At 36.8% G+C, this 25,057-nt stretch overlaps 1 protein-coding gene across 2 annotated transcripts in view; it reads left to right on the top strand.

Moving 5' to 3' along the window:
- The window catches only part of LOC111159765 (chromosome unknown C12orf4 homolog), a 40,455-nt gene extending 30,096 nt beyond the window's left edge, over positions 1 to 10,359 (top strand). For both annotated transcript variants that reach the window (XM_022522354.1, XM_022522355.1), the window contains exons 11-14: positions 4,560 to 4,762; positions 8,667 to 8,724; positions 9,312 to 9,379; positions 9,982 to 10,359. In XM_022522354.1, coding sequence (XP_022378062.1) covers positions 4,560 to 4,762; positions 8,667 to 8,724; positions 9,312 to 9,379; positions 9,982 to 10,074 — 422 coding nt within the window. In that variant the 3' untranslated portion in view covers positions 10,075 to 10,359. The remainder of the gene's footprint in view (positions 1 to 4,559; positions 4,763 to 8,666; positions 8,725 to 9,311; positions 9,380 to 9,981) is intronic.
- The last annotated feature ends 14,698 nt before the right edge of the window (positions 10,360 to 25,057 follow it).

The following is a 25,057-nucleotide window of genomic DNA, read 5'->3' as shown; positions in this document are numbered from 1 at the left end:
TTTCTAGATCCATACAATAAATATTGTTCAGACAATTGCATAAATTTGATAGCATTTGCTATTTTAAATTTCTTCTGTTATACATTGTTTCTTAGTTTCTTAAATGAAGCGAGAAGTCATTTTTACTGTGAAATATAAACAATACTAGAGACGGAAACAGTTGAACTTACAGAAAAAACGTGGGTCATATAATTTACAATCTTTCTTACTTCCACCTCCCCATTACAGTTCCTATTTCCCATTTCTTTAATTTCCTTTGTTGTTTTTGGATAGATTATTTATCAGCTGGAAATTCAAGCTCTTGATCCTCTTCCAGACTGAATTCACTGTGGTGACCCTTGTAGTGTTTGGATGACAGGGTATGTAGCAAGGAAGGCATATCTCTTCACAAGCATAAAGTCTTTTAAGCTAACTAGTAAAGCTTGCATTTCCCTAAATAACTAGGTTGTTCCTTCACTGTTTCTACCCCAGATTTTCTACATGTAGGTCACATTCCATTTAATGGAAGCAAATAGCATATCGCTTTCTGGTATCCATCTTGTCAGTCCCAGTCAGTTAGCTTGTGGTCATCAGCTTCCGAACTCCCTCCCACCTTCAGAGATCCTACCTTCGTGGGTAATGTTAGAGGCAGGATTGCATCACCACATGCTGTTTCCTCCACTTTGTGGAACAGGAAACTGTCCTCCTCTCTATCTAAAAATACCTTCATTGAGACAGGATTTATTGTATTTCTCTGCACAGATCCATAATTTAAATCATCCATATTTTGTGGCTTTCTTAAAATGTGCCAATCTCCTTACCTATTCCGGAGGTACTGATGTGTGGGTTTTTTGCATCTTACCTCTTTCTTGCTATATTTATTTCCTTCCTTGCTCCTTTTTGGGAAGAGCCTATAGGTTAGTATCACAACCACTAAATCAGGAGGATATGTCATAGTGAGCATTAGAAAATGAGTACCTAACTATTGGATTAGATACACTGACAGCATCTGAATTTCCATTTGTCCAACAGCAAGAAGGTTTACCAGAGATGAAGGAAGATCCAAATCACAAATGCTTTTCAGTTTTCAAGCTACAAAACAAAAGTTTTATTTATATATTTGTATATTTATATATTTGTATGTTTATATATTTCATTAAGTATTTATGGTTTATATCATCTAATTCTCACAACAACTTAGTAAGGAAAGCAGTCAGGCATTATTTTTCCCATTTTTTACACGAAGTACAGAAAATCTATAAATCAGATTGTTTTGCCCAAGATCACTCAGCCAATAAGTGCTTAGAGACCAGACTTTCTCAATACCCAATCTAGTCCTTTTTCTGCTATATCATATTATTTTGATGACCACTGCCAGCTCATAACCCCCATTTCACTACTGGGTAAAACAAGGCCAAGAGACAAGTCATGTAAGGTCAAATGAAGCAGTGCCAGTTTGGGGATTAGGAGCACCTGACTTATTCACTAAGTCATCTGCCTTACCACTGGACCATAGCCCATATTTAATGCTGCCACTCCCCTCATCAAAATGATCAGTTGGAGCTGAGGTAGTAATGTACTTCATTGGGCCCAGAATGATACTGTCTCGTATGGTCTGCCAAGTTTCTGATAGGCGGTCTGCATCTTTTATTGCTTTCCTGGGAAATTTTAACTGTACTCTTCCACCAATTTTCCTTTTCCTTTTTTTTTTTTTTTGTTTTTTGTTTTTGTGTAGTTTATTTTGATGTCTCTGTTACTATAATTTCTTTATCTGCTTATCTAGTCTTTTATCTTAAGTCAAAAGAAAAAAAAAGGCCTTTGCATGGGGCCTGTCAGTGGGTACAGCTTACAAACACTGGTAACTACAGATGAGTAAACATTGTGCTAATGTGTGTCTAATACTTTTAAGCATACTATGAGTTTTATAAGTCAATATAAGTAAAATCCTACAATAATGACTTTGAAGTAAGGGGAAGTAGAATTTGTGAGGGCAGGGGTTAGTGATGGAAGTATAGTTCTTAGAAGAGCAAAGCTTTCCTAGAATTTTCATATCAGAATTTCCAGGAAGGCATGTATGCTTATAAAAACATAGTCTTTATAAGCTTGTATATTTTACGTATTTATATTGAGAGAAACTAGAATATAAAGGCCGTTGACTAGTGTGGCTACATAGAAAATGGAGCAATTATAGGAAGTATTGATTTTAAGCCTTGTCTATAAACATTTGTTCATCCAGTCATTCAACAAATACTTACTAAGTACCTTCTATGTAGCAGGCACTGTTCTGTGTGTTGGAGATAAAACATAAAACAAGATAGACAAAATTCCTGTAGTCATTGAGCAGAAACAATGGTCTCTTTGATTTAAAAAAAAAAAAAAAAAAAAAAAAAAAGCTTTTGCACAGCAGAGGAAACAGTCAACAAAACTGAAAGGCAACTATAGGAATGGGAGAAGATATTTGCAAATATCTTATCAGATAAAGGGCTGGTATGCAAAATCTGTAAAGAATTTATCAAACTCAACACTCAAAAAAAACAAAAAATCCAGTCAAGAAATGGGCAGAAGGCAAACAAACATTTCTCCAAAGAAGACATACAAATGGCCAAATAGACGCATGAAGAAATGCTCAACATCACTCAGAGTCAGGGAAATGCAAATCAAAACCACAATGAGATACCACCTCATGCTGGTCAAAATGGCTAAAATTAACAAGTCAGGAAACAGCAGATGTTGGTGAGGATGCAGAGAAAGGGGACCCCTCCTATAGTTGGGAATGCAAACTGGTGCAGCCACAATGGAAAACAGTATGGAGGTTCCTCAAAAAGTTAAAAATGGAGCTACCCTACAACCCAGAAATTGCATTACTAGGTATTTACCCAAAAGGTACAAACATAGTGATCCAAAGGGCACCTGCACCCCAGTGTTTATAGCAGCAATGTCCACAACAGCCAAACTATGGAAAGATCCCAGATGTCTGTCAACAGATGAATAGATAAGAGAGGTATGTATGTATGTGTGTGTATGTGCATGCACGTGCACACACACACACACACACACACACACATATAAAATATTACTTAGCCATCAAAAAGAGTGCGATATTGCCCTTTGCAATGACATGGATGGAACTAGAGGGTATTATACTAAGTGGAATAAATCAGAGAAAGACAAATACCATATGACTTCACTCATATGGAATTTAAGAAACAAAAGAGATGAACATAGGGAAAGAGAAGGAAAAATAAGAAAAACAGAGAGGGAGGCAAGCCATAAGAGAGTTGTAACTTAAGGAACCAACTGAGGGTTGCTGGAGGGGACATGGATAGGGGTTGGGGGTAACTGGGTGATAGCATTAAGGAGGGCACTTGAAGTAATGAGCACTGGGTGTTGTATACAACAGATGAATTTCTGAATTCTACCTCTGACACTATGTATTAATTAAATTGAATTTAAATAAATTTTTTAATAAAATAATCTCAAATGAAGAATTTCAGTGCTGAGAAGAAAGTAGAACAATGTGGAGAAAAAATAAGGGGTGTCCTATATCAGATGGGAGAATCAAGGAAGAGCTCTCTGAGAAGGTACTCTTTGATCTGAGATATCATTGGTGAAAAGAAGTCAGACATATAAGAATCTTGGGGAAAAACTTAGACAAGGCAGCCCTGATTTGGGAATAAGCTCTACGTGTTTGAAGAACTTTACAAAAGCCTGTGTGGCTGCGTCAGAGGAGATGGGGAGACAAGAGGACAGACATACATAGGCAGTATCCTGGTTATATAGACCATGGAAACCACAGTAAAGAGCTTGGATTGTCTTCTGGAAAAAGTGTGAGCCTGCTGGACAATGTTAAGTAGATGAGTGATGTAATCTGATTTATAATGAAATTGTTTGGGCTGCAAATGTGGAAATGGTTTGTAGGTAGGAAAGATGGGAGCAGAGAGGTGAAGAGGCTTTGACAAAACCCTAGGTGAGCGATGATGGTGGCAGGTACTAGGGTAAGAGTATGAGCTAGGTTAATAGCAATAAAAATGGAGTGCCTCAGGTTTGAGATACTTGTTGGAGATATTATTGAAAGTAGTTGATGGTGCACTGTACTGTGGATTAGGGAAGAGATACCGAGATAAAGAAGGTAATTAAGGGCAACTTCTGTGTTTCTGTCCTGTGCCAGTTAACTAACTGAAGGGAGATTAGATCCATGAATTGAGATGGAGAATGCTGATTTAGGGTGTAGGGAAGAGAGGTTATCAAGCAACCTGTTTTTACATGCTCACTTTGAGTCAAGTAGGACATTTTGAGCATTTACGTAAAAATAGAGATAAATACTCATTTGGTTTGCTTACTACTTAGTGGTCACTTCAGGCCAATTTGTGAACCTAATGCAAAATTGGCTATTATCTCTTTTTTTTCATCACCTCTCCAAGAATGAAGGAGCAGTGGCTGTATTTGCTTCCTGAGCCCAACATAGATTCCTGATACACCTCTCTAGTTGAGCTCATTGACTGCCATATAGTTCCTTATAAAGCCCACTGATGAATGAGATTTATTCATTTGAAAATCATGCTTTTATTTGGTGTTCCCAGGAGAATTTTACATTACACGGCATTCTAATCTCTCAGAAATACATGTTGCTTTCCACCTTTGTGTGGATGACAATGTGAAGTCGGGAAACATTACTGCTCGAGATCCTGCCATTATGGGACTTCGAAATATCCTCAAGGTTTGCTGTACCCATGACATCACAACAATAAGCATACCTCTCTTGCTGGTGCATGATATGTCAGAGGTAAGCAGGTAGAAGAATAATACCGTAATTTTATAAGTATGTTAACCATCAACATTGTGTAATAATAATAATAATCCACTTTACATTTTAAAAGCACTTTTTAAAAAGAATCCAATGGACCTTTATATCCCCTATATGGTTAATAGCACTGAGTGACATATGATACAAAACAGTAGATAATCCTTAACAATTTATGTCCAGAGAATTATAGCCTTAACCTATATAGTAAGTAGACTAGAAAATCAAAATTAGCTTAAGCTTTGGATAAGACATATGGCCCTACTCCTCCCCCTTCTCTCCCTCTTCCTCTGTTTTGTCTTAAGTAGCGTTAGAATTACCTCCACGTTTATATTTGGCCTACACTAACATTAAAATTAGTTCGCATTCTCTGAGTATGCACTAATAGGCAGCAGAAGGAGGTGCTAGATAACAGGAAGAAACCGGCCTCATTTTAACATTCTCTCAAGGCTGCTCGAGGATGCATTTTGGATAATACAGTTGTTGGCTTCCACAGTTAAAATATGGCATAATCATTGATTCATTTTATTATGTACTGTGCTTTGTTTTATATTTTGGAAAAAAGTCTTCCCATGACTGTTTGCTTTCTCCTGTTTTCCTTCTCATCCACATAAAAACTGGTTAGAGAGGATAAGCTGAAGAAATAATGCAAAGACCAAAACTCAACTTCAAGTAGTTTGGAGAAACAAAGTAGCCTCAAAACAGTGGGTGCAGGCAAGTACTTTTGGAAGAGCTAGTGGTCAGCCTGGTGATGAAGGACCCATATCAGCAACTTGGGGCCCGCTGGTTCAGAGGTGGCTTTTTTTTTTTTTTTTTTTTTTAAATAAAATGGCTCGATGCACATTGTGAATGTCAGGAAGGAAACCTGCCCATTGATTATTAAAACTTATTTCCCAAAATAAAAGATGTATAAATGCTACTTTTTAGAGCAAGACATTTCGATTCATTCATCTTAAATGTAGTACCCTATGTAAACACACACACAAAATCAATTCCAGGTAAGACAAGGTGATTTTAAATGATTTACCACTTACATCCCATTTGTATTTTCATCAGACACATTGTTTCAATTAAGAGAATTCTGGCTCCATCCTATGAAAGCTGCATCAGACTGCCTAATCTGTCACCATTCACTTATGTAGCCTAAGTCGTACCTAATATGGTATCAGGAGAGATGAACACACATGGTTTGTTTGGGGTTTTTTCAACTGTAGCTTTATAAAGTTTTAGTTCCATCAGGCATGTTTAGCCGCGGTTAAGTTATCATCACTAACTAGTCCATCTATAAAAGTCTTTGGAGAATAACAAAGAAAGTTTGTGATGAATTCCAGCCGCAAGGAAACATCCAAACATTCCTGCAGCTGGACTCCTGGTTAACCAGTTTATAAAAATGGTTATATGTAGGTGGGAAACAACCTCAAAAACAGTATTTCCAAAAGTCACTAAGTTTGGATTTACTTCCAGACATCTGATACTACTAGCATTCCCTCTCCCACAATGTTACAAAAGTTACATGTTTTAAATTGGGACAGCCAGCTGCAGGACATTAAGTTTGTTTCCAAAGTGTCCATTTTAATTCACAAAAGTATATTGAGCCACCATCCTCCCATTTGTTGTATTTAAACACCCATTCGGGTCAAGAAGTTTATTCTACAAATTCAGACAACACTGCACAGGATACAGAGTTAATCTTTTGTTTTCGTTTTCATGCAAGGGTCCCAAAGCATTTTCAGGTGTTGTTTACTTTCTCTAACAAACAGAATTTCTAGACGCCCGGTTACCACATTTTAGTGTGTGCACAGTAATGACCATAGTGTCTGTAGTATTTAGAGCTGTAGAAATTAATTGCAGTTCTAAGAAAAAAAAAAAAAAGACGGAAAGGAAATAATAATCTATCGGCAAGAAGAGAGACATCCTGATAATCACCAGGTTATCCCTATAGATATTTGTGATCTAAGATACTATCATACCGGAGCCAATCTAACCTGATGGGTGTAGAATGAACCTACAAGTCAAGAATCCCAAGTTCCTGATTCCCTTTTATTTTTTACTGTTAACTTGTTCAATAATTTGGAACTTAGAGCTTTTAGTTACTATAATTGTGGTTGATGAAGATGTTATTTGTTTTTAAATTTTTATTAGAGTAAAATACACATATATAAAAGTATACTGAAGTATATAGCTCAAATTTTCACAAACTTAACACCCCTGTAACCAATACCTAGATCATAAAACAGAACATTACCACCACCCCAGAAGAACCCTAACCCTTCCAGTCTCATAAACCACACTCTCTCCATGAGGGTAACCATTTTTTCCCCATTTTGAAAAGCATGGATTGCTTAGGCTTGTTTTTGTAGTTTATATAAGTAGAATCCTATGGTATGTACTCCTGTATCTGGCTTCTTCCACTCCATAATTATGTTTGTAAAATTTACCCACATCATTGTCTATGGTTGTTCATATTATTCTATTTTACTCTGCTGTGCGCCAGGACCACAATTAGCAATGCATTCTACTATTTAGGGACATTTGGGTAGTTTCTAGGTTTTGATTATTATGACTTGTGTTGCTATGAACATTCTAGTAGGTAGATTTTGGCATTTCTATTAGGTATATACTTAGGGATGGAATTGTTCGCTGTCACGGTATGTGTATGTTTAGCTTCTGTATTTACAACCAAATAGTTTCCCAAAGTGGTTTACTTAACCCATTGTTTCTGCATGTGAAAAATCAGAAAGCCAGATTGTTCCTCACCCTGAGATAATGACTAAGAAACTGATTAATAGGAGTATGTCAGGTCCCTCAGAGACATATACTTGAGAGTAAAGAATAGTCTTTCTGTTTCTCCCATGGGTGTATAAACTCAGAAAATAACTCTTTGGTTACGTTCATTCCTATGTATTTTACGGGTTTTGGTGCCATTGTAAATGGGATTGATTCTTTAATTTCTCTTTCTGCTACTTCATTATTAGTATTTTTTGCATTTTTCTGTTTTAATTTCTAATGTAATAACTACCAAGAGATAAAATCCACATAGGCAAAAGCTCATTGGTGTCCTCATTGGTTTTTAAGAGGCTAAAAGATCTCCCACCTCAGGGTCCCTGCTTCTCAGGGAAGACTCCCTCTGCCCGTGCTCAGGCTCCCTCTCGTTCTCTCTGTAAAATAGATAAAAATCTTAAAAAAAAAAAAAAAAGAGTGTAAAAGATCCTAAGACCCAAAAAGATTGAGAACCACTCTAATGAAATAATAAATGTACATTATAGTTTTGATTATGAAGACTTGCAACATGGGAAAGTAATTCTGGTGATAATGAAAAGAAGTAGAATTTAAAATGGTATAATCACGGATCATAACTATAGAAAATAAATGGATCAGTTCTAGTCTGGCAGTAGCACTCATGTGTGCATTTGATCAGAGATTAGAAAGGAATGTAGAAAAATGAATGCATTTGGTTTGGTAGGTGACCAGGATGGAATGTTTGTGTATTTCTGTCACTTTTGTAATAACATGTTATACAATAAAAGCATTTTAATGCATTGTTCCAATATTATACAAGTTAACGGAATTATTCATGCTAAAATTGAGAATATTTGGAGTTCCTATGTCACTTTGTCTTTAGAATTAATTATCTAGAAAGTTTTAAGGGTATATTTATTTTTTAAATTATAATTAGTAGGATAATTAAATTGGTTTGTATTCCACAAATGTGGTCTAACAGTTACAACAAATTATACCTAAAGACCAGAAGAAATCCACCTAAAGTTAGCAAATAGGTGCCCAAATCTGTTCACAAAGTAGATGGTCAATATTATAGGTCATTTTTTTTTTTTTTTTTTACAGAGTTCTGTTAAAAACCTATGATTTGTTTTGGTCCTCTTTTTAGGAAATGACTATACCATGGTGCTTAAGGAGAGCAGAACTTGTATTTAAGTGTGTCAAAGGTGAGCAGAACCTTATATTTCAACAACATGACCTGTATTTCCTAGTCCCAACTATTGAAAGTAGAGCAGCTCAGGAGAAGAATATGAACATTACCTCTGTCCTCTGGTGTCCCAGTTAAAAGTGGTTTAACAAGGCAAATATTTTTTTACTTCTCTTTTTCCAGTCATAAAGGAAACAAATCTCTGGCCCTCTTGAAATACAAGGATATTTGGATGTTATTTGTATTTTGCTCTGATTATACATTGCTCTCTCTTGCCTTTTTATTTTCTTAAGAAGACAAAATAGAACCACATCTTCACTTTTCCTTCAATAACCTGCTTTAGCTTCACTGTGTAGAGACTAAAAGGACTTGAGAAATCATAAGGGAAAATGCATTGACAAAATGATGTTAAACCTCTCTGGCATGGAGAGTTAAGGATTGCAGAAGTTCATCTGTTCTTCGGCCTAGCCTCTCCTACACACGAGTGGCTACCCAGAAAGGCAAGACATGAAGCCCCACAGTGAAAATTCAGTTTATCTCCATAAGGGGCTGGTAGATTTGAAGACCAGAACCTGTAATTCAGCAAAGTCTGTTGCTCTGTTTTAGGTTTCATGATGGAAATGGCTTCATGGGATGGAGGAATTTCCAGGACAGTGCAGTTTCTGGTACCACAGGTGTGTTATCTTAATAGATCTCTCCCCAGTTTAATCTCTGCTATAATATCGCTCCCAGATACAGCTAGGCACCCTGTCCCAAACTCAGTAGAACATAATAAAATGCTAACAGCTTTCTATTTATTAAGGGGAGAAGTGTTTGGATGCCCTAATGGCATTTAGATTATTGTCAAAGATGTCAGCATCTTCCACTCAAGGGATCTTTTATTTAACCCCAGAACCAAATTTGACTCATCTTTTGTTCTTTTCCCACATTCGTGATCTATAGTTCTTGAAAAATTCACATAAAAGGACATTAGCAGAAAATGATTCTGTATTCTATATAGAGCTTAGCAAAATCAGTGGTACTTTAGTTACTCACTACACTAGAGTTATCTAGGGATTTTTCTGGTAATTAAACTTACTGTTTGACAGAAACAACATAGTTTCTCAGAACGAAAACACCCACTGCCCATAACCACGTGGTTAACTCAGTCATGAAAGAGAATTTCCAAATACGGCTGTCCTTAACTAGGACTAGTTCCATATTTTAAATGACTTTAAAATTTGAAAAATCAATGATGGTTTAACAAATGTGAACTTTTTTTTTTCACTTCTGACAGAGTATTTCTGAAGAGATGTTTTATCAACTTAGCAACATGCTCCCCCAGATCTTCCGAGTATCATCAACACTTACTCTGACATCCAAGCACTAAACCCTTAGAGACTGACACATTGGCAGAAGAAGCCTCTTCAACTTTCCAGGAACTTGAGCTGTGCTGGGATTCTGTCAAGCAAAAGATGCCCAGAAAGAGAACTTACAATCCAAGCCACAAACCAAATCATGATGTATGTCTGTGAAACCTTCCAAAAATTCATATACTGTATAGTCTAGTGATCAGCCTTTTAGTCCTACATTTATTCTTAACATTTCTTTATGAAACAATCTTTTTTTTCTACTGTTATGCCCTGTCTGCAAATATTAGTACCTGGACACTTGATATGGAAGATTGTTCATTGCATTTTCTTGGAGACATCTGACTTTTCCAAAAGATTTGAATCATATCAAGTGCAAGAGTTCATTAACCATAAAAATAAAATCTTTCCTTTACCTTATTTGCCAAGCAAAAATTAAAGGCAGTGCGATATACATTGCAAGTATGGATTTTTTGTGAAAATCTTTGTAGAAACACAAGCATATAAGACAAATGTGCTTATTCTTTTAAATTCTCCTGTTTCAAAAACTCTTTTAAGGTTTTATAAGTCAGGGAAAAAAGTCAGGAAAGGACTTTGGATTCTTTACCTCTGTCTCATCCTCTCTATATGACCTTGCCCTTGTCTATTAATAACATTTCATGGGCTGGGAAAATAGTATGCTCACTTGCAAGCCCAATGGAAAGTTAGTCCAAGCCAACACCTGGCAGAATTTCAGTGCTCATCAACATCATGACAGACAACAAAGATCATTTTTATTTCTCCATCCTGCTTCCTACATTCTCAACTTCCTTAACCAGTCTTCTACTTCCTGCATTCCCTTGCTGATAACTATGTCCCCATTTCTTTCTGTGCTCTGTTTCCTCTCCCCTTTTTCGTCATCTTTCCTACTTTCTCAGATGACGCATATCACTTATTTCTCCATCTATAACACATTTGCTGTGAGTAGTGACTATATTAAACAAAGACATTTACAAAAGAAATAATTTCATCATATTCAAGTTACATGGATGTTGTAACTGACCAAAGAAATGAAATGGAGGACCTTTGATATCCTGGTGAGGTGTTACATCTTGATTCCAAGAAACAGAAAGCACTCTCGTTAGTATATCTAAATACTTAAATATAGTAACTTATAGAAACTCTTTTCACACACAAAATGCTTCCCCATAATGCAGAATGTGTCTTGATTTTCTATGCAAGGAAATGACTGTCCAAGTAATAACACTAAAGAGGACATGTACTCCAGACTGTATCTGTTACACACTAACACCTTCCACATGCTTTTCCAGGGAACCTGGTGATCCCACCAAGAAGAAGGTAGGTATTCTGCTCTCAGAGTGAGAAATTATCTTCCAGGCTTCACTATTGTCCTTAAGACTGATTCTAATGCAAAGCAAGGTACACAGAGGAGGAAAATAGGGGTGTGTGAGAGCAGTATCAAAGACTACTTTAGATCATAATATGAAAGGTCAGATTGGAGGTGGGTGTCCTTGGATCAATATAAGGCATTCAAAAGGAGGAACCGAGAATCTTTCCATAGAGGTCCTATAACTAAGTGGACAGCCAGTAGCTCTGGGTACAGCCAAAGGTCAGGGGGTAGGAGTAAGAGTTCACTCATGGAAACTTGGTAAATGCTGCTGCCCTGTCCTTCCTTTTTCACTATATAATGTAGTGGCTTTCACCCCAGGGCAATTAGAGGTACCGTTTGGCCCATGAAATCAAGATAAAGGTATTAAGTATCCTTTTTTTTCACATGGTACTGTATTATGAGATATACAGAGTGTAAGATTGGAAAAATGCTTATGATGGTATATGAAGACATACCAAACAGTATTGACAGATGACAATATGGGCCTCAAGTCCTTAAAAACATGCTTTGGAAATCATGCAGGGGCATTGAGCCTGGTGTCTCCATTCTGTATTGCTCTGTCCTCCCCTTCCCTGATTTTTGTCCTCAAAGCACAAAGCCAAGCAAAGCTATAACCGTGCCATTGATCAGAAGTGTGGCATCAGCTGTTCTCGGCATGGCATTGTGGCCGGAATGGAAGAAATGCATGAAAAAGAATTTCAACAGAAACACAGCTCGGTTCGCCTGGGAGTTGGCAGATCTCTTCCTGGCACAGAGTACACGTCGTTTGTGCCACTTCAGTTGGATGCTGGCTCATTCTCACAAGAAGAAAAAAATGTTCCACAAAGGAAAGATGAATTCACAGAAACGTTCCTAATGTAGAGGTCCTAAGGAGATTAAGCAGAGCTGTGCCAAAAGAAGAAACAAAACTTAAGAGAGCAGAGTCTCGGCTGTTTCTCAGTCTCTAGGTGAGAATGATTGCTTTTCTGTGACTCCGTTCTCCCATTCAGATGAAATTGGACTGTTTTGCTCAGGAGGAGTTACAGCAGTGTGAAAATCATTATCATAGTTATGAAATAAAAAACGTTTTACTACAACACCGGATTTACCTGAAGTACCATGTATTCAGAACCATTTAGATGAATGGCTTTTCTACCCTTTAATCATCAAAGACCCTTTCCATTATCTTCCCCATATTTCTCTGAAACATTTTGAAAACTTTTACCTAGCAAACAATTGAAGTAAAAAAAAATCATTTTTGTTGTTGTAGTTAAAGACATATCTGGGGAGCTGAGTGACAGTATTAGCAAGCAATACATAGTGTATTATTATCATTGCACAATTCCCATACATAATTTTTACACATAAAATACATAGAATTATTGTGTAATACCAGGCAAATTCACAAAAGCAACCTTGCTGTTTTACTTAACCTACAAGATCTCATCCCAATGAAATGTATTTCAGAAAGTTTTTTTTAGTTTATTTAATATTATGTTCATTGAGCCCTCATTAGTTTTTGATGTAGTGTTCAACGATTCATTAGTTGCACATGACACCCAGTGCTCATCACAACATGTGACCTATTACCCAGTTACCCTGTCTCCCACCCCCTCCCCTCTGTAACCCTCAGTTTGTTCCCCAGAGGCCAGAGTCTCTTATGGTTCATCTGCCTCTCTGATTTCTTCCCATTCAGTTTTCCCTCCCTTCCCCTATGGTCCTCTGCACTATTCCTTATGTTCCACATATGAGTGAAACCATATGATAGTTGTCTTTCTCTGCTTAACTTCACTTAGCAGAATCCCTTCCAGTTCCATCCATGTCAATGCAAATGGTGGGTATTCTGATGGCTGAGTAATATTCCATTGTATATATGGACCACATCTTCTTTTTTTTTTTAATTTTATTTTTTATAAACATATAATATATTTTTATCCCCAGGGGTACAGGTCTGTGAATCGCCAGGTTTACACACTTCACAGCACTCACCATAGCACATACCCTCCCCAATGTCCATAATCCCACCCCCCTCTCCCAACCCCCCTCCCCCCATCAACCCTCAGTTTGTTTTGTGAGATTAAGAGTCACTTATGGTTTGTCTCCCTCCCAATCCCATCTTGTTTCATTTACTCTTCTCCTACCCCCTTAACCCCCCATGTTGCATCTCCTCTCCCTCATATCAGGGAGATCATATGATAGTTGTCTTTCTCCGATTGACTTATTTCGCTAAGCATGATACCCTCTAGTTCCATCCACGTCATCGCAAATGGCAAGATTTCATTTCTTTTGATGGCTGCATAGTATTCCATTGTGTATATATACCACATCTTCTTTATCCATTCGTCTGTTGATGGACATCTAGGTTCTTTCCATAGTTTGGCTATTGTAGACATTGCTGCTATAAACATTCGGGTGCACGTGCCCCTTCGGATCACTACGTTTGTATCTTTAGGATAAATACCCAGGAGTGCAATTGCTGGGTCATAGGGTAGTTCTATTTTCAACATTTTGAGGAACCTCCATGCTGTTTTCCAGAGTGGTTGCACCAGCTTGCATTCCCACCAACAGTGTAGGAGGGTTCCCCTTTCTCCGCATCCTCGCCAGCATTTGTCATTTCCTGACTTGTTAATTTTAGCCATTCTGACTGGTGTGAGGTGATATCTCATTGTGGTTTTGATTTGTATTTCCCTGATGCCGAGTGATGTGGAGCACTTTTTCATGTGTCTGTTGGCCATCTGGATGTCTTCTTTGCAGAAATGTCTGTTCATTGGACCACAGCTTCTTTATCCATTCATCTGTTGAAGGGCATCTTGGCTCCTCCCACAGTTTGGCTATTGTGGACATTGCTGCTATGAACATTGGGGTGCAGGTACCCTTTCTTTTCAGAAAGTCTTTTTTAATAGCTCAGTAACATCTCCAAGGACCACTAATTCCAGGAACCCCAAGCTGGGAACCACAACTTTAGATAGAAATACTTATGTGAGAGTACCTTACAAAGGGAGGGCAGGGATAAGGATGACATGAGTAGCAGATTGGCCCTAGAATCCCATTCCATAAGCACCAAATGTTTACTGAGTTTCTTCCACACACAAAGGGCATGGTGGTTAGCAAGAGTCAGCCTCTAGAAGGCTATATACAAAGGCTATGGGACTTGAGGAACTATTTGATGAAGGTAAGAAGACTTGGCAAAGTTTTCTGTGATCTGTGATGCTGACTATGACCAAGATAAAATCCCAGGTGAAGCAGGTGAAGGGATAAGTAGCCTCCTGAGAATACCTACAGAAGAAATAATACAGGCTTGTGATGTCCTGTTCAATATACCAGCTACAATTATTGCAGTACAATCCAGATCTCTCTAGCTACCCTTTTCCTGACATATCCAAATCCAAAATTTGGCTGAATTTTATGCCATATATAGTCAATCCTCATTAATCATGGATTCTATATTTGTGATTTCACTTATTGCTCAAATTTATTTGAATTCTAAAATTAGTCCATAAAGGCATTTACCAAGGCCCATAATCATTTACAAAAACAGTGGTTTTTTATTAAAAAAAATCGAGTTGTGTGGCTGTTGTAAGTGACTCACAGAATGAAATGGAGGACCTTTAGCAGCACTCACGAGAGAAAAATTTTGAGTAGACACACACACCTTCCCAGCTGAAAGGAGAAAGGTGACGCTCTGCCTTCTGGTTTCAGCGCTCATAAACAAGTGTCCTTTTCATGGTCTATTTAGTGTCATGTTTTCACACCTTTATGCTTTTTGTTGGTGATTTTGCTGTTCGCCCCCCAAGTGCGATGCTGAAATGCTATCTAGTGTCCCCGAGCAAAAGAAGGTTGTGATGTGCCTGATGGAGGAAATGTGTGTGTTCAAGAAGCATTGTCCAGGTGTGAGTTATAGTGCTGTCAGTCATGAGTTCATGGTTAGTGAGTCAACAATCTTTATTAAATAAGGTGTCTTTAAAAAGAAACACATTTTAAAATGTTATGTATGGATTAATTCACAAAAATGTAGTGAGAGGCTTGCAGAAACCTCACCCTATATTTCTTCTAGGAGCAATGGCTCAAAATTTCCTCCTCCGTGTTCACAGCACTAGAAGCAACAGTCTGTGTGTCTTCTCTCACAGGCCAGAGCACGTCAAGGGCTACCCGTGGATATCTTTCACACATGGGTAATAAGACATGAAACATATTAGCAGAGAAGCAAACAGGTCCTTTCTGGAGATGTTTAGGAATTAAGCAGAAATTGCTGTCATAAGTTAGTTATGATATCTGCAGGAGGAGAATGTATTTGTGGGTCTCTCCTTCCCTGTTTCATTCTCTCCTGCTTGCTATCCTTCTTTTTTTTTTTTTTTTTCCTTTCTTTATACTAAAGTCCTAGCTTCTTGTTATCAGGAAATCTGTACTCAAAACTGCTCAGGATGACAGTATGGCATCAGAGATGGGGAGCACAGACCCTAGAATTAAACAAATCAGGTTCAAGTGCCACCTCCCTGATTGACTTGCTGTGGTTTGTCACATTGGGCATATTACCTAACCCTCCTAGGCATGCTTCCTCGTCTGTAAGCTAGGAAAAATTAATAATAGTATCTACCTCATTGAGTAGTTGGAAGGATTAAGTCAGAAAGTGCACACTACCTGGCATATAGTCATTCTATAAATATTTGCTGCTATTATCCTTCCTTCATGCCTTCCTGTCTCCCCTTCCTTCCTTCCTGTCTGACCTTTCTCCTCCTTTCCTTCCTTCCTTTCACTAGATAGTAGGGATCCGAAGTCATTTAAAATGTCATGTCCTCAAGGAGTTTACAACCCTATTGAGCTGAGAAGGGAAACTGTAACTCACAGTATTAGCCCACATAGAGTAAGGGTATACAGTCAGTGCAGAATAAAGTGTACACAGAGTGCTGTGGAAGTCAAAAGAGAAACATAAGCAATGCAGTGGCCTGAGAGGGATGTTGAGCCCCTTGAGAGCTGCTTGGCCCTGCCTTTCTCTGGCATTGCCTGAGTATCCTCTGGGAGCCCTCGTTACCCTCAATGTAGGTCAAGCACAAATCCTCCTGGCAGGGAGACAGAATGCCACCTGTGCCAGTGGCAGTAACAACTTCAGGAACAAAGGACAGGGCAGGTTAGAATGTCAGGAGGAAGTCACAAGGTAGGTGAGTAACCCTGTATTTGAGTGGAGCAGGAAGGACTATTACATTTTTATCAGGTGAATCTAGATTTTAGACATAACAGTAGTATGAAGTAATTATAAAAGTGAAAGTCTCCTAGCCCTGTAACAGCTTCTGGATTTGCTTCTGGAATGCTTCCCTGGTTCTTCTCTTATGCCTCTCTTGTCAGTGAGCTGATCAAAAGTTTCCTACCTTACAGGTGACTGAGGCCAGAGGATTAAGTGCTGGCAAAGGATTAAATGCTACAAAGGTATAAGAAAGAAGTCCTGCCAGTGGAGGATTAGAATTCAGACATAAGTGGACGACTTGGTATAATTGTGCATGTGGTGGCAGTGAAGGGCTGGGAGTAATAAGCACAACGCTTTATTTTAAAAATTGTCTTGGCGGGGCACCTGGGTGGCTCAGTCGGTTAAGTGACTGCCTTTGGGTCAGGTCATGATCCCAGGGTCCTGGGATCGAACCCCACATTGGGCTCCCTGCTCAGTGGAGAGCCTGCTTCTCTCTCTCCCTCTGCCTACCTGTGCTCACTCACTCTCTCTCTCACTCTCTCTCTGTCAAATAAATAAATAAAATCATTAAAAAAAAAAAAAAGCAAAAACGTCTTGGCTATCAGAATAACAAACCACTGTAAAACTTAGTGGCTGAAACAGGAAGCATTTTTATTTATTTATTTATTTAAATTTTATTTATTTTTTTAAATTTCTTTCCAGTGTTCCAGAATTCATTGTTTATGTTCAGGAAGCCTTTATTATTCATGACTCTATGGTTCACCTCTGTAGTTCTTCTGGTCCTACCTGTGCTCATGCATGAGCAGGTCTTCACACCTACTTCAGTCGGTCAGATAAGCAATTCTGATGAATGTGACAAGGCTCTCTCACATGTTTGAGTGTTGGTTGCTGTAGGCTGGAATAGAAGGACCTCAGCTGGGACAACTGGACTGTCCTTCACTGGGTCTCATCCTCCAGGAGTTTAGCCCAGAATTTTTCGCATAGCCGTCGCAGAGTTAGCAAGGAGAGAGTGGAATCATGCACTGACTCTGGGGTTCTAGACTCAGAGGTGACATGCTAACACTTCCACCATGGTCTGTGGAAGAAGCAGGTCATGAAGCCAGCCCCTACTCAAGGAGTGAGGTAGTAGACTCCCCGTGCTGATGAGAAGGGCTACAGAAGTCTCACTGTGAAGAGCATGGGCACAGGATGGGGAGAAGAATTGACAATCTTTTTGCTCTTAATGTATCACTCTCTCCTCAGCAGTTACCACTCTCTCTTTTTTACATTAACATATAATGTATTATTTGTTTCAGGGGTACAGGTCTATCTTTCACCAGTTTTACACGATTCACAGCACTCATCATAGCACATATCCTCCCCACTACACTGTTGGGAATGCAAGCTGGTGCAGCCACTCTGGAAAACAGTATAGAGGTTCCTCAAAGAGTTGAAAACAGTTACCACTTTCTTGATGTTGTTTTTCACTCTTATGGGTTTATTTATAGTTTTAATGCATAGCTATCTAGTGTAGCCATATCTCTACAGTGTAGCTGTAAATATGTCATATTGAAATGTGCCAAAGTGTCATATTGAAGCTTTGTTTTCTACATGTCATTCAACAACTTGCTTTTTAAAATTTCAACATCATGTTTTTGAGATTTAATCATATTAACATACATAGAGCTAGTTCACTAATTTTAGCTGTCATATTATTTTTTAATGCTCTGAATTATATGCTTGAAGCCCAGGTTATTTATTCATTCTCCTGTTGATGGACAATGGGAGGTTATTTTCACACTTGTGCCACTTTGTTCTGTGCTGCGGTAACCACATTCTTACACAGGATCATTGTGCATATACACTAGTTTCTCCAGGGTATAGATCTCTGAATGCAACTGCTGCATTACAGAGTCTTGACATCTTCAAATTGATAGTTTCAAATATTACTCCAAAGTGGTTGTACTAAATTCCCCTTCTATTTTCAGTATGTGAACACCCCCTTTTCTCCATATTTCATATAGACTAGGCACAAATTTTCAGAAATGTACATTTTTCCTGTTTTGATAAGTATGAAATATCATCTCATTGCTCTTTTATGTTTCTGCGGTTACTGGTGATGATGAATAGCACAGCATGTTTGGTGTCAGTTTTTATTTTTGTTTTTTTGAGTTGTCCGTATGGATCCTTTCTATTTTTTCTATTGGGTTGTCTTTTTCTTGTCCTCTTTTTAAATTTTATTTATTTGACATAGAGAGAGAGACAAAGACAGAGCACACAAACGGGGGAGCAGCAGAGGGAAAGAGAGAAGCAGGCTCTCCACTGAGCAGGAAGCCTGATGCAGGGCTCAATCCCAAGACCCTGGGATCATGACCTGAGTCAAAGGCAGATGCTTAACTGACTGAGACACCCAGGCACCCCTATTGGGTTGTCTTTTTTTATATTGATTTGTAGACATTATTTTTATTGTCTGAACATTAAACCTTTATAACTTATTCTTGTACATCTTTTTCTGCAATTTATAGTTTTCTTATCACTTTTTTATTACATTTTATTTTTCACAGTTTTAAATTTTAGTTTAATATAATTTATCACTCTAAGATGTATCTAAGATCTGAACAGGAAAGCAAAAATAAACCTACACCCAGGTTCTTTGTGGTAAAACTGCAGGACACCCAAAATGAAGATAAAAGTCTTAATGGTATTTTAACTTTTTTAATAAAAACCAAGCAAAAGCATTTTGAATTACAATTTTGAAAAGAGTAGTCTTCTCAGTAGCAATAACAGATGCCAGAAAATGATCCATGTCAGAGGAAATAACTGCCAACAAAAAGTTTTATACCTAACTAAACTATCATTCCAGCCATACATCTACATAAATGCATTTAAGTCAAAAAAGGAGGTTTCAACTAGAAGAACTCTCTAAAAGATCATCTCAAGGAAATTACTTTACTTCAGAAAGAAGGAAACTTATTATCCTCAAAGGAAGGAAGAGTCTTTCAAATTGAGAACATAGGGTTTTTTCCTATAAAACAGCAAAAGGCCAAGAGAAATTTGGCCAAGTCATCAACAAAAATATTTAGCTATTTATGGATTTTCTGATAACTCTATCTTAAGAGTTTAGCCATGGAACACACATGGCACACTGTCCCCATTTAATGTTTGCCAATGTCCTTTTGTTGGCACAACCACCTTAGTTAAATCAAGACATCATTTCCCTTATCAGAATTTCTCCATCTCTAAAACTTTACTATTTTCCACCTATGCTGCATTCCAAGTCAATACTTCTTATCTGTTATCTGTTCACTCTTTCTCTTAATTTGTATGTAACTTACTCTTTGTTTCGAATTCATTTAACTTCAGAGCTGAGGACCACATAATTTCTACATTATTTTAATTTATAAAAATTCTTTGTTAATCTGCCTGGTATTTTGTCATAGTGTCTTGTTCTTTTCTTATGTTTTATATTCTTTCTATGACTAATCATTTGAGATATGTTTATTATATATGCTTATCAGATCATTCAATTATTATTATTTTGCTGAGAACATTTAAGTTCTCTCCTAGCAAATTTCAATTATATAATACAGTGTTATCAACTATACTCACCATGTTTACATTAGAGCCATAGATTTTATGCATCTTATAGATGGAAGTTTGTATCCTTATTACCAACCTCTCCCTATTTCCTCCACCCCCCCAGAGTCTAACATTTTTTTAAGATTCTACAGATAAGCAATGCCATGCAGTATTTGTCTTTCTTTGTCCAGCTTATTTTACATAGTATAATGCCCTTAAGTTCTAGCCATGTTGTTGTAAGTTGACACAATTTTCTTCTTTCTCATAGCTGAATTAGGGGTGTTTGTGTGTGTTTATACACACATACATCTTCTTTATTCATCTGTTGACAGACATTTACGTTGTTTCCATATCTTGGCTATTGTGAATAATGCTGCAATGAACATGAGAATGCAAATAACTCTTCAATCTCCTGTTTTCATTTCCTTTGGATATATAATCAGAAGTGAGATTGCTGGATCATATGATAGTTCTATTTTTAATTTTTTAGGAACCTACATGCTCTTTCCAATAGTGGCTGTACCAGTTTACATTCCCACCAACCATGGACAGGGTTCCCTATACCTCACATCCTCACCAGCATTTGTTATCTCTTGTCTTTTTTTCCATCAGTTTTATTGACATATAACTGACATATTACACTGCAACATAATGATTTGGTATACATATATATTGTGAGATAGATACCATAATAAGTTTAGTTAAAATAATCAAAATAGTATGGTATTGACATAAAAACAGACCTAGATCAATAGAACAAAAGAGAGCACAGATAAACCCACACTCATATAGATCAATTAATTTATGACAAAGAGCCAAAAATAGGCAAAGGGGCAAGGATAGACCTTCAATATATGGTGTTGGAAAAACCACATTTTAGTGGTTTCCTGTCTCACATTTAGGTCTTTCATCCATTTTGAATTCATTTTTGTATATGGTATAAGGAAGTGGTCCCATTTCATTCTTTTGCATGTAGCTGTCCAGTTTTCCTAGCACTCCTTGTTGAAGAGACTGTCTTTTTCCCATTGCATATTCTTGCCTCCTTTGATGAAGATTAGTTGACCATATAGTTGTGGGTTCATTTCTGGGTTTTCTATTCTGTTCTATTGATATAGGTGTCTATTTTGATCACTACAGCTTTGTAATATAACTTGAAGCCCAGAATTGTGATGCCTCTAGCTTTGCTGTTCTTTTTTCAAGGTTGCTTTGGCTATTCAGGGTCTCCTATGGTTCCATACAAATTTTGGGATTGTTTGTTCTAGTTCTATGAAAAATGCTGTCAGTATTTTGATAGGGATTGTATTAAATGTGTAGATTTTTTTTATAGTATAGACATTTTAACAATATTTGTCATTCCAATCCCTGAGTATGGAATGTCTTTCCATTTCTTTATGTCATCTTCAATTTCTTTCATCAGTGTTTTGTAGTTTTCAGAATACAGTATACCTAGGAATAAACCTAACCAAGGATGGTGATGTGGATATTTTAACAATCCAAATCCATAAGCATGGGAATATCTTTTCATTTATTTTTTTCTTTAATTTCTTTCATCAGTATCTTATAGTTTTCAGTGTAGAGATCATTCACCTCTTCGGGTAGACTTATTCCTAGGTCTTTTTTCTTTTTGATGCAATTGTAAATGGGATTCTTTCTTAATTTCTCTTTCTGATAGTTCATGGTTAGTGTATAGAAATGCAACTGATTTTTTATATATATTGATTTTTTTATCCTACAACTTTATTGAATTTATTAGTTCTAACAGTTTTGTGTGTGTATATGTGAAGTCTTTAGGTTGTCTATGTCATACCTTGTTATTAAATGCAGACAGTTTTATTTCTTACTTTCCAATCTAGTTGTCTTTTGTTGCTCTGTTACCTAATTGCTCTGGCTAGGACTTCCAGTACTATGTTGAATAAAAGTGGGGATAGTGGGCATCCAGTCTTGTCCCTGGTCTTAGAGGAAAAGCTCTCAGCTTTTCACCATTGAGCATGATATTAACTGTGGACTCATAATGTATGGCCTTTATTCTCATAGGTCTAACTAAAGGTTTTTTGTTTGTTTGTTTGTTTGTTTATCTTTTTAAGAAGACTATCTTAGAGCACCTGTGTGACTTAGTCTGTTAAGCATCTGACTCTTGATTTCACCTCAGGTCTTGATTGCAGCAGGGTCATAAGTTTGGGCCCACATTGGTCTCCATGCTGGACATGGAGCCTATTATTTAAAAAAAAAAAAAAAAGACTATCTCTAAGTTTATTGGCATTTCCTATTGTCTTTTTAGTATCTATCTCCTTTATTGCTGTTCTGATATTTGTTAATGCCTTCCTTCTACTAACTTTGAGCTTAATTTCTTCTTTTTTTCCGTTCCTTGAGATGAAAGTTAAGTTGCTTATCTTTTTTACTCTCAGTTTTCTTGCCTATAAAGTATAATTAATACCTTTTTCTCTCTCAACTTCATAGAATCAGACAAGAAAGAAAAATGAGATATGAGAATGCTTTACAAATTATAAAGTTACAAAAAATTTAATTTAATTAAAAAATATTTAATTTGATTCTTATGAGCAAAGGCCATATCTGAATATGAGAATCTTATTTCTTTTTGAGGAAGGTAGACAGAAGGAAGAATAAAATTACCCACTAAATATTTATTACACGATTTTAAATACTAGAAATATTATATAATGGTGAAAAGGTCAGATACGATCTTATCTTCTGCCTAGTATGAGAGATATAATAAATCAAGAAGTAAATACATGTGTAATTATAAATTATGATGATTCCTATGGGGAAATAATAAGAGGAATATAACGATATACAAATATGGGAAAGATTTTAGGAGGAAATGTCATTTAAGCAAAGACCTGTACAATTAATAGTAATGAACCAGACAAAGACTTGAGAAAGAGGTTTTCCTAAAATCAGGAAATAAAACAAAATGAAGAACAAATTAAAAAAAAATTTTTTTTTAAATTCAACAGCTGCAGGAAGTATGCAGTTGAAGGGAGAAACAAAAGGCCCAGACTTCTGACTAGAAGATAAAAAAGAGGGGACACAGGAAAGTCATGAAAAGTGAGAGCTTTAATACCCCATAAAGCTGTTTATGAACTCCTGGGATTACTCCAGAGATGTGTCAACGTGGATCTGATCCTAAACATCATACTAAAAACTCTGATAATTGAATTATAAGTAGATCACTACCCAAATTCTGGACAGTTCACTGACCAGCACACATGTGAGAAAAATTCAAATAGCACTACAAAGACTTTGAAAATGGAACTTACACTGAAGCCATAATTCACAAAAGTTTGTTTTGAATTTTGGGCCTGAAAGAAATTGGATTGATTGCCAGTTAAGAGAAACATATCAACATTCTCTATATGGTTTAAACAAGACCCACGATTTTATAACATAATATTGTAAATGTCCTGGAGGCAATCTAGAAATATTTGTCATACATAGGACAAGAAAAATCTTAACTCCCAAAAGATAAACAACAAATGCCAATTCTGAGATTACACAGATGTCAAGATTATATGACAAAGACTTAAAAAATAGCTATTATAAAAATGCTTTATGAACTAAGGACAAACTCTCTTGAAATGAATAAAAAGTAGAAATTCCTAGCAAAAACATAGATATAAAGAAGATTCTCATGAAAATTTAAGAACTAAAAAACGATTATCTCTAAAATCACTGGGTAGGGTCAGAAATAGAATGGAGATGGCAAAGAGAAGAATCAGTGAACTTGAAGATAATAGGAATTCTTCAGGCTAAACAACAGAGAGAGAAAAGTTTGGTGAAAAAATAAGCTGAGCTGCAGGGGCCTGTGGGAAATTACCAAAAAGTCTAACATTCATACCTTTGGAGTCCCAAAAGGAGAATGAATGTAGTGCTGAAACAACATGTGAAAAAATATTGGCTGAAAACTACCCAAATTTAGTGAATGATAGAAACCTAAAAATTCAAGAAGTTCAGTAAATCCCAAACAGGATAATTCAATGAAACTTACACCCAAACTCATCAAAATCAAACTAATGAAAACTAAAGACAAAGAAAAAAGCCTTGAAAGCAACCAGAGAAAACCAATACATTACTTACAGAGAATGCTAACTTGAATGACAGCAGATTTCTTTTCAGAAATTGTAGATGCCAGAAGGAAGTGGAAAAATATTTTTTAGGCGCTAAAAAGAGTGTCAACTCAGAAATCTGTACCCAGTGAAAATATATTCAAGAACAAAGGTGAAGTGAAGACATTTTTTGATGAAGGAAGAGTAAGAGAATTTGTGGTTAGCAGACCTGATTTGAAAGTATTGCTAAAGGAAGTTCTTCAGAAATTAGGAAAATGACTTTTAGGAAGAAATTTGGAATATCAAGAGTGAAGGAAGAATAACCAAAATGGTAAATGTCTGAGTAAATATAATAGACTATTCATCTCTTGAGTTCTTTAAAGTATACCGGACAGTTGAAAACAAACAAAAAACAAGTAACATTGTCTAATGAGGATTTTGATGTATATAGATAGAACTACCTAACAGCTACAAAATAAAGGGAGGGGTAAAGGGTTTATAAGCTGATCAGGTTTTTGTATTTCACTGAAGTGGTAATATTAAGCCTAAATAGACTATGGAAACAATCAAGCAAATAAATAAACAAGTAAATATCCTGAGACAAGAAATTTGTCTGATGAATTCAAGTAAATAAGAAGTCAAATTGTACCAAGGGGCTACTGGGTCATGACTGCTTCTTCCTCATCTGAGAAAGATTCTAAATGGAAATTTTGCCTCATGACCCAGCCCTTTTCCACACACCCAATGTGAACAATCACCAAATCCTTCTTACTTCTTTCAAATCTCAAATATTTCTCTCCATTCTATTAGGGTCTTCATAGTCCAGGATTCAC

This window comes from Enhydra lutris, unplaced genomic scaffold (assembly GCF_002288905.1).
Source record: "Enhydra lutris kenyoni isolate GAN:26980312 unplaced genomic scaffold, ASM228890v2 scaffoldscaffold69, whole genome shotgun sequence".
In the NCBI taxonomy this organism is placed as follows: domain Eukaryota; kingdom Metazoa; phylum Chordata; class Mammalia; order Carnivora; family Mustelidae; genus Enhydra; species Enhydra lutris.
Note: the sequence above shows the minus strand (reverse complement) of the source record. Positions and strands in the feature narration are given on the sequence as shown.